General features: G+C 32.2%; 2 protein-coding genes across 3 annotated transcripts; both read right to left on the reverse strand.

Annotated features, from left to right (window-relative positions):
* Window positions 1-730: 730 nt before the first annotated feature.
* On the reverse strand, window positions 731-1,479 carry LOC109584881 (uncharacterized). Its single transcript, XM_020000779.1, has 3 exons — window positions 1,193-1,479; window positions 925-1,138; window positions 731-872 (listed from the first exon to the last, which is right to left on the reverse strand). Exons 1-3 carry the CDS (start codon window positions 1,477-1,479, stop codon window positions 765-767), a joined length of 609 nt encoding a protein of 202 aa, XP_019856338.1. The 3' UTR covers window positions 731-764.
* Window positions 1,480-3,163: 1,684 nt separating this feature from the next.
* LOC109584879 (uncharacterized) lies at window positions 3,164-7,756 on the reverse strand. 2 transcript variants are annotated; one of them, XM_020000777.1, is made up of 3 exons: window positions 7,457-7,756; window positions 3,465-3,684; window positions 3,164-3,419 (listed from the first exon to the last, which is right to left on the reverse strand). In XM_020000777.1, exons 1-3 carry the CDS (start codon window positions 7,747-7,749, stop codon window positions 3,312-3,314), a joined length of 621 nt encoding a protein of 206 aa, XP_019856336.1. In that variant the 5' UTR covers window positions 7,750-7,756; the 3' UTR covers window positions 3,164-3,311. The 2 variants fall into 2 exon arrangements, with proteins under 2 accessions (XP_019856336.1, XP_019856335.1); XM_020000776.1 differs by lacking the exon at window positions 7,457-7,756 and adding an exon at window positions 3,739-4,073.
* Window positions 7,757-10,043: the final 2,287 nt, after the last annotated feature.

Raw genomic sequence — 10,043 nt, forward strand, 5'->3', positions numbered from 1 at the left:
TTAATTGTATTGTTGTGCTAATTATAGTGGAAGCATTTCCTGTAATGCTTCAAAGTTCAAATACTTGTATGTCTTAATAGCAAACCAAACAACATTAATTGTGAACATGTTTATTTAGTTTATGCTGCAATATGCATAGCTTGCTGACTGATAAAACAGTCTTAATTGCAATAGCTTTCCCTGCTAATAGTCTATTTTTATTATTCCATCAACATTATAAGCTTTTAATTATTCTATAGATGGTTAAGCATGCAGCCCTATCACTCTGCCGTTAGCCTATAATGGTGGAATTCTCTTAAAGATATTGAAACCTGCCATAATTGTATTCTAGCCTTATTCCAGCAATTAGAGGAGATCAGATTTGTGGCTCCCGAGTAGTGTCTGAGCTTGTTTTGAAGTAAAGATGACCATAAATAAATTGTAATAGATCTACCGGTATGTGTATCTCAATGGCATTCATGGTGTATAACATGATGCTTCTCCATTAATATGCATTATTTGTGAGGGAAACTACCTTATCTGAACTTTGGTAGGAGGCTATTTTGACCCATGATCTGTATCGTGTCCTGGGAACTACTTTGTTATTGTATATAATTGTATATAGCTGGAGCAAACTAAATCAATGCTCATTTACACGTTACCATATTAAGTTAATAAAAGGATTTTTACTTCAACTACTTATTTTTTGTACTACTGATAGACAATACACTAATAAATTCAGAAGAAATCAGTAATTAGAGTCAATGTTACATTATAGTCAGTGTTCAGTAGTTTAGAGTAGTTTCATTATCATCTTTTGACCTCCTCATCAGCTTCACAATTGAGTAGCAAAAAGCTCCAGCAGCTATTGCAGCACCAACACCAGCAAGTACCTATCATTGTATAATGCTTTTAATATGTAGAAATGTTAATATAACAACTTACAGCAGCTGTAATGAAATCTGCACCATTTGGTGCATACGGTCCAACACCAGAGAAATATTGTGGTCCAGTGCAGTCAATGTTACCATCTAAGCTCATTATGTTTTTGTATGTAGCACAAGTCTTTCCCCAACCAGCTGAAACCACAATCATGGTAATCAATAGGAACAAAATAGAACCAACAAAGAATCCAGCTTGAATAATGACAGCAATCAACCTAAACTTGAATTAATTAATATTTAATTAAGCTACATACCACTGAAATACTTACCTTTTGACATTTATTTGAAATAAAACACTGATTAGCTCAATGGCAGTTAGCAGAGCCAGACATATTGTAGCAATGGCAGCACTTGCTACACTCAACTTACAAGTGGGTACATTGTAATTTATCAGACTTGAGTTCATAGCTTGAGTATAAGTAATGAAAAAACGACATGCTATCCCATTATCAGTGTTAGCCTGAATGAGACCAAGAGAAGTACCAGCAGCTCCCAGTGACAATAGAAGTACTGCAAGAGGAACTACTGAGAGGATCTGCTTGATTATTTCAGGCATCTTTATTGAAGTTAGTACGATTGTCAAAGTTTTTTCTTTATATACATGAGAGTCATAACGGAGCCCAACCCTTTGTTTACTATATAAATGCAGTTTTAGTGTTTATGCATGTAGCCTTAGGGAACTGTCATTACTACTATAATTCTATATTAATTGTATTATTGTGCTAATTATAAAGCATTATGGACATGCATCTGTAATGCTTCAAGCTCAATATTTGTTTGTCTTAATAGCAAACCAAACAACAATTACAACATTAGTTGTAAACATGTTTATCCTCTTGTACAATATATTTATTACTTTATGCTGCAATATGCATAGCTTGCTGACTGATAAAACAGTCTTAATTGCAATAGCTTTCCCTGCTAATAGTCTATTTTTATTATTCCATCAACATTATAAGCTTTTAATTATTCTATAGATGATTAGGCATGCAGCCCTATCACTCAGCCATTAGCCTATAATGGTGGAATTCTTGTAAAGATAGTGAAGTCTGCCATAATTACATTCTAGCCTTATTCCAGCAATTAGAGGAGACCAGATTTATGGCTCCCGATTGGTAGTGCCTGAGCTTATTAAGTAGTAAACATGAGCATAAATAATTAAATTGTAATAATATATAGATTATGTGCATCACAATGGCATTCATGGTATATGACCAAAAGTCACGCCTCTTCATTATAATGCATTATTTGTGAGGGGAACTACCTTGTCTGAACTTTGGTAGGAGGCTACTTGACCCATGAATTGTGCACTGTATTGTGTGCTGGGAGCTACCTTGTTATTGTATATAATAGCTCCATTATAGTATAACGAGTAATCAGAGCTACAATGAAATATAACAATAAAAATGTAGCAGTTCCAAGTGCAGGATACAGTACACAGTCAAATACTGTTCATATCTGTACTAGCAACTCAAACTTGACTCATCTAACAAAGTTTCTATTTTCAATGAACTTTATATACATTGTAAAATATGTGAACAGTATCAATGGCAGGCCCATCCTAATAGTGTAATAGCTACATGCAACTCACCATTATTAAGTAATGTGTACATTACTAAGGATGGCAATTGTATTTCATGTACATAATGCAACATGAAGCTATAAACCTAAATGCTTAACAGACAACAGTCATTTCAGGTTATTGTAGCTTAGCCTCACAATCCAGACCATTCCCCCAACCAGCCACTGTCACTTGTGCTGTCCACTCAAATAACTGTAGGCTGGTGAATGGTCTGGCTAGTGAGTATTACAATAATTGCATGCTAGCTTGGTGAGCATAATTCCTATGCTTACAGTAGGCATGATCACTTTTATAAGGAATAAGGAATGGGATAATAGAATCTAATTTATATTGTTGTATAGAGCACTATTATTGGTTTTGAATTACTGATACCCTGAGAAAGTAAAGATAGCCTTATTGGCTATTATAATAATACTGGACTTATCAGTATCCATGGATACTGATAAGTCCAGTATTATATTATTATAATAGTCAATATGGCTATCTTGACTTCCCCAGATTATCAGTAATTCAAAACTTAATAGTATAATGGACTATGCCATTGTAGTTTATTGTCATTACTCTCTCCCCCTCTTTCTCTCTCCCTGGTTGTCAATGGACACTATAAACTCTATGGCTTAATTGCTTGTAGATGCTATATAATGATGATCATGAAATGTACTCAAAAATCTTAGATAAGACTAAATATAGTTTGCTTCAAGTATAGTCTATATTATTTATACAATACACTGGCTCAATATTTTTAAAAGAAGAAAAGAGATCAGCAATAATCAAAGTCACTAATAAATGGTTAGTTCTAGTTGTGTTCAGTTATTTGGAGTAAGATTTCCATAATTAGTCTTTGACTTCATCTGCTTTACAATAAAGAGAACAAGAGCTACAATAGTTAACAGAACACCAATACCAGCAAATGCCTATCAAGAGAATATTAATAATAGCTTGTCTGTTTAACGACTTACGGCTGCAGTTATGATTTCTGCACCATTTGGTGCCAAAGGTCCAAGACCAGAGAGGTATTGTGGTCCAGTGCAGTCAAAATAAGTATCAGCACCAGTTTTTGTTATATTTTTGTTTGTAGCACAGGTCTTTCCCCAACCAGCTGAAACCACCACTGTGGTAATGAATAGAAACAAAATAGAACCAGAAAAGAATCCAATTTGGAGAATCTTAGCAATCAACCTTCAATGGAATTAAATTTTAATAGAGTTATAGATCTACCACTGAAGTACTTACGTTTTTGCATTTATTTCAAATAAAAGACTGAATAGCTCAATGGCAGTTAGCAGAGCCAGACATATGATGGCAATGGTAGCACTTGCTATACCCAACTTACAAGTGGGTACATTATAATTCACCAGACTTGTGTTCATAGCTTGAGTATAAGAAACGAAGAAAAAGCATCTTACCCCATTATCAGTGTTAGCCTGAAGTAGACCAAGAGAAGTACCAGCAGCTCCCAATGACACTAGAAGTATCACAAAAGAAGCTACTGAAAAGATCTGCTTGACTAAGGCTTCACTAGGCATGATAGTATTCTTAAACAGAGTTGTATCTGCAATTGAACTAAATTCTTTCTTTTATGCATGGACGTGATCAAAGAGCCACACCTTTAATTTGATGCATTGTCTATGAGAATATTTAGTGTGAGGGAAACTTTGGATTGATTGACCCTTGTACTATGACTGACCTTAGCTGGCACACCTCACTGACCTTAGCTCCAATTACCAATAACATGTTGACAACATTTGTATCTAGTAAAACATAATGCTTGCAGTGTATGAAGTGTTTTTGTATGAAAAAAATAAATCATCTACAGTGTTTATAGTTTAAATTACCTTTAATTAGCTTTTAGTAATGAAACTACATTAAGCTAATCATTAAGCTACAATAAATTGTCATTGTTAAGCTAAATATTCTAATTAAAATTTCTTCTACTATGGCAGGAATTTTGATAACCTATTAGGGCAAGCCTGAGCATTAAACAACAATGTAGTTGAGTGAAGCTTTTATGCTTGTATGTGCATGTACATAAATGTGTGTATGGCAAAGGGAAAAACCCATTAATGGTGTAAATTCTTCTAATTGTTATGTATGCATCTTTTTAAAATGATCATTCCTCTGAAATTTCCCCCAAATAATGCTCCTTATAGTTATATCTTTCTAGCTCACCTTAGTTTAGTGTAAAAATTATATTGTTAAGTATGGAGATATCATTACTTGTAAATATCTGATGTTTTTTAGGCACATGTACATGTATGCATTCCATCGCCTATCAATCACTTGTATTATGTAAATACCATGTATTTATACTTTGCGAAAAGTTGTCATGAGCTGATTACAACTAAAAATTTTTAGTACATGGCTATTTCAAAAAATTGCCAATTTCTGAAAATTTCTCTGTACTATAGTCCATGCTTTTTCGGAAAAATGATTAAAAAAATGACCCCAAATTTTTATTACATTTTCTGATACATATTAATGTTCTTATGCTATGTAGAAAGTTTGAGACAATTCTGACTTAATTTTTTTGAGTTATGACCATTTTAAAAAATTTGCCAAAATCTGAAAATTGCCCATGCTTTTTGCAAAAAGTGGCTAAAAAATCACCCCCAATTTTTATTACATTTTCTGATACATATTGATGTCCTTAGCTTTGTAGAAAGTTTGAACTGATTCCGACTTAAATTTTTCAAGTTATGACCATTTTAAAAAATTAGGCAAAATCTGAAAATTACCCTGTACTATAGCCCATGCCTTTTTTCCAAAAAATGGCTAAAAAATCACCCGAAATTTTTATTACATTTTTTGATACATATTGACGTCCTTATGCTGTGTAGAAAGTTTGAGCCTATTCCGGCTTAATTTTTTTGAGCTATGACCATTTTTTAAAATTGGCTAAAATCAGAAAATTACCCTGTACTATAGCCCATGGTTTTTTTCTAAAAAATGACTAAAAAATGACACCCAATTTTTATTACATTTTCTAATACATATTGATGTCCTTATGCTATGTAGCAAGTTTGAGCTGATTCTGACATAAATTTTTCAAGTTATAGCCATTTTTAAGAATATGCAAAAATCTGAAAATTACCCTGTACTATAGCCCTTGCTTTTTGAAAAAATAGTTTTAAAATGACTCCAATTTTTATTACATTTTCTAATACATATTGATGTCCTTATGCTATGTAGAAAGGTAACTTTTTTGAGTTATGGCCATTTAAAAAAATGTCAAAATCTAAAAAATTCCCTTTGCTATATAATATAGCCTATGCTTATTTTTTGAAAAATGGCTCCAAAATCATTCCTAATTTTTATTACATTTTTGATGTCCTTATACACATGTATTCCTACAGCAAATTAATAAGTTTTGGCCATTTAAAACTTTTGCTGAATCAGAAAAAAATACTAAATAATAGATTCTAAAAATTTCTAGAAAAGAAACATGATACCCCATTATTAGTGCTAGCCTGAATGAGACCAAGAGACAATAGAAGTATTTATTGCCTTGGTAATGATTTTATTATGAGCACTTCTTAGTACAAATCCTTTCAACCAGAAAAAGCATGTAATCATAATATAAAGTAAAAGCTGAGCATACATAAACAGAAACTTACAAAAAGTCATCACAAATAGTGCAAGTGTATATCGTAACCACTTTTGCACATAAGAACTAAGTATACTATAAAGTAAAAACAGAGCATGCAAAAATACAAACTTAAAAGTAATAGAAACAAAAGAAAAGTGATAAGCAATAAAATAACCTAGCTGTGTGTGTATAACTTAAAACTAAAGCAATGGTATTGGTTAATAGTTTAATTTCACTGATTTAATTGGGCACTAAAATGGTATGCTCCTATACATACTCGTACATTAATTTAGTGTTACCTACATTACAGGTAGCAAGTTACTGTAAGTTAGGCTGTAATTACAAGTACTTATGACTACTGTATACAGTATAACTACCTGCATATTTTTGTTTTGTGCTATTAGTTTTAAATTATTAATGATACTTTGAAAAGTAATGAAAACCAAGCTCATTAACTATAATTCTGTATTTATTTAATGCACTAGCAAGGAAAGCTGCAATCCACTTAGATGGTCAGTAGACTACATTGCATATGAATTAGTTGTTTTGCATTACATATTGAAAATAGGGAATTTGTCACTATTTTTCCCAAACTGTTTTGATTGTGTTGTTGCATAGGTCCATGGGCTAGCTTAAGTGGCCATGCACACATCATAATTCATTATTATGTTTATGACAACCTCTTAAGTATTTTGTTTCTCCTTATGTAGTTTTTAGCTTCTTATTGTCATGCCTCTCTCATTCTAAAATATGCATAACATGGCAAGCATGAATATGCCTTAGTTACAGTAATTGTTTTGAATTATGAAATATACTCAAGACTATAAAAGCATGTTCACTTTAACAATACGTAATGCATTTCACTAATAAACTGTACATTATAATCAGCTAAAATCTGCTAAAAATTTAAACTTTAGGGTCACTATAATTATTGTTACTGCATGAAGTTAGTGTTCAATTGTTTGGTGTGATTTAATCATCATTTCGTGTCATCTGCTTCATAATACAAATGAAAAAAGCTGCAATAGTTAACAGAACACCAACACCAGAGCATATCTATATTAGGAGAATAATATTAGTAGCTTGTGCATTTAATTACTTACAGCAGCTGCTATGAATTCTGCACCATTTGGTGGATAAGGTCCAGCGTCAGAAATATATTGTGGTCCAGTGCAGCTAAAGCTAGTTCTTTCTTGGAATGTAGCACAGGTCTTTGCCCAACCAGCTGAAACCACCACTGTGGTATTCAATAGGGGCAAAATAGAACCGCCAAAGAGTCCAACTTAAATAATCCCAGCAATCAACCTGAAATAAATTAAATTAGTTAAATTAAATGTAGATCAAACACTGAAGTACTGAACTTACGTTTTTGCATTTATTTTAAATAAAACACTGATTAGCTCAATGGCAGTTAGCAGAGCCAGACATATTGTAGCAATGGTAGCACTTGCTATACTCAACTTACAAGTGGGTACATTATAATTTACCAGACTTTGATCTTCAAGTTGAGACTCAGTGATAAAAAAAGAACATGATGCCCCATTATTAGTGTTAGCCTGAATGAGATTAAGAGAAGTACCAGCAGCTCCCAATGACACTAGAAGTATCACAAAAGTGACTAAGGAAAGGACCTGATTTTTATTTTCAGTGCTTGGCATAATGCATGAGCTAAGCTTGCTATACTTATAAGACATACAGTTATTAAATCATTTCTTTATATACATATGGAACCCAATGGCCACACCTTCACTGAAAATGCTAAAACTAGAAGAACAGTAGTAAAGAAGTGCTGGAGTGGAACTTGCTACACAACATAAGAACATATATATATATGTATGTAATTATGTATCTAAAAATGATTAAAATTGAGAATTCTCTCACAGTAATTTTTGGCAAAATATTTGGCTAAGGATTCTCTACTATATAGTATAGGCCGGGACTTAGCTTTGAGAAACTTTAAGAATTCATAGAAATTAAAAAAAATCAATCGGAATCAGCTCAAACTTGCTGCACAATATATACAAGAACACTTATATGTATCGGAAACAATTATTAAAATTGAGAATTCTCTCCTAGTCATTTTTGGCAAAAATTCTTTTTAAAAATTCAATATTTATTAGAATCAGCTCAAAATTTTCATACAGCACACAAACATGCATATGTTTTATACTACATTTATGTTACAGAATTGGGCCAAACTGTACTAACCATGCTGGCCTGGTTTGGCCCAGCTCACTTCATGCACCTGCAATAGGACTATGCTTAATGCATGCTACACATTTAATATCATTGGGCTAAATAATTCAAAAAATAAGAGTCTCTAAACTTGTTCTTATACAGTTTGCTAGCTATTGCTCAGTTTTTTGAAATAAGAGTTCCATATTCATCATCATCAGACCTCATCTGCTTCACAATAAAGAAGAGATAAGGCTTGATTTAAGACCAATGATTTAGCCAAACTCCAGAGTTTACTGTTAATTTAGTAAACATCAGTGTGGGAACAGAACTCTTGTATCATCCTAAACAGTGATAAACATAAGTAGACCGTGGCAAACAATGATAAACAGTGATAAACATAAGTAGACAGTGGTAAACAATAATAAACAGTGATAAACATAAGTAGACAGTGGTAAACAGTAATAAACATAAGTAGACAGTGGCAAACAGTAATAAACATAAGTAGACAGTGGTAAACAATGATAAACAGTGATAAACATAAGTAGACAGTGGTAAACAGTAATAAACATAAGTAGACAGTGGCAAACAGTAATAAACATAAGTAGACAGTGGCAAACAATGATAAACAGTGATAAACATAAGTAGACTGTGGCAAACAATGATAAACAGTGATAAACATAAGTAGACAGTGGTAAACAATGATAAACAGTGATAAACATAAGTAGACCGTGGTAAACAATGATAAACAGTGATAAACATAAGCAGACAGTGGTAAACAATAATAAACAGTAATAAACATAAGTATACAGTGGTAAACAATGATAAACAGTGATAAACATAAGTAGACAGTGGCAAACAATGATAAACAGTGATAAACATAAGCAGACAGTGGTAAACAATAATAAACAGTAATAAACATAAGTATACAGTGGTAAACAATGATAAACAGTGATAAACATAAGTAGACAGTGGTAAACAGTAATAAACATAAGTAGACAGTGGTAAACAGTAATAAACATAAGTAGACAGTGGTAAACAGTAATAAACATAAGTAGACTGTGGCAAACAATGATAAACAGTGATAAACATAAGTAGACAGTGGTAAACAATGATAAACAGTGATAAACATAAGTAGACAGTGGTAAACAATGATAAACAGTGATAAACATAAGTAAACATTGGCAAATAATGATAAACATAAGTAAGCCTAGGCAAACAATGATAAACCATGGTAAACAATGATAAACATAAGTAAACAAAGGTAAACAGTGATAAACATAAGTAAACAAAAGTAAATTGTGAATACACAGTAGTAAATGTGGGTAAATATTTATATACAGTGGTAAACGTAAATAAACATACATAAAGGTTGATAAACATAGTCAGTGGTAAATGTAGGTAAACACTAATAAGCATAGGTAAACATTGATCTACAGTCGTAAACATTATGTAACATTGATAAACATAGGTAAACAGTGATGTGCAGCAATACACAGTGGTAAACAGTGATAAACAAAGGCAAACAGTGATTATACAATAGTAAACATTAAACAGTGATATACAGTGGTAAACACTAGTAAACATAGGTAAACATTAGGAAACATGGACAAAGAGAAGTAGACATGGGTCAACAAAAATTTACAGTGGTAAAAATGGATAAAAATTAATAAGAAGTGGTAAACATAGGTAAACAATGATTGATATAGATGTTAAAAGTCCATGATATAAGCATAAAAATGTGGTAAACATTGATAAACACTCAGTTAAGAGTAGC

The sequence above is a fragment of the Amphimedon queenslandica genome, unplaced genomic scaffold, assembly GCF_000090795.2.
Source record: "Amphimedon queenslandica unplaced genomic scaffold, v1.1 AMPQUscaffold_13155, whole genome shotgun sequence".
NCBI lineage: Eukaryota > Metazoa > Porifera > Demospongiae > Haplosclerida > Niphatidae > Amphimedon > Amphimedon queenslandica.

What these genes read in the sequence shown, in the direction of transcription:
- LOC109584881 (XM_020000779.1), bottom strand. Translation starts at nt 1,479, where the DNA reads ATGCCTGAAATAATCAAGCAGATCCTCTCAGTAGTTCCTCTTGCAGTA. An exon ending in TTTCAAATAAATGTCAAAAG is followed by an intron (nt 1,139 to 1,192) that starts GTAAGTATTTCA and finishes ATTCAAGTTTAG; the next exon opens with GTTGATTGCTGTCATTATTC. An exon ending in CAGATTTCATTACAGCTGCT is followed by an intron (nt 873 to 924) that starts GTAAGTTGTTAT and finishes ATACAATGATAG; the next exon opens with GTACTTGCTGGTGTTGGTGC.
- LOC109584879 (XM_020000777.1), bottom strand. Translation starts at nt 7,749, where the DNA reads ATGCCAAGCACTGAAAATAAAAATCAGGTCCTTTCCTTAGTCACTTTT. An exon ending in TTTAAAATAAATGCAAAAAC is followed by an intron (nt 3,685 to 7,456) that starts GTAAGTTCAGTA and finishes ATTCCATTGAAG; the next exon opens with GTTGATTGCTAAGATTCTCC. An exon ending in CAGAAATCATAACTGCAGCC is followed by an intron (nt 3,420 to 3,464) that starts GTAAGTCGTTAA and finishes TTCTCTTGATAG; the next exon opens with GCATTTGCTGGTATTGGTGT.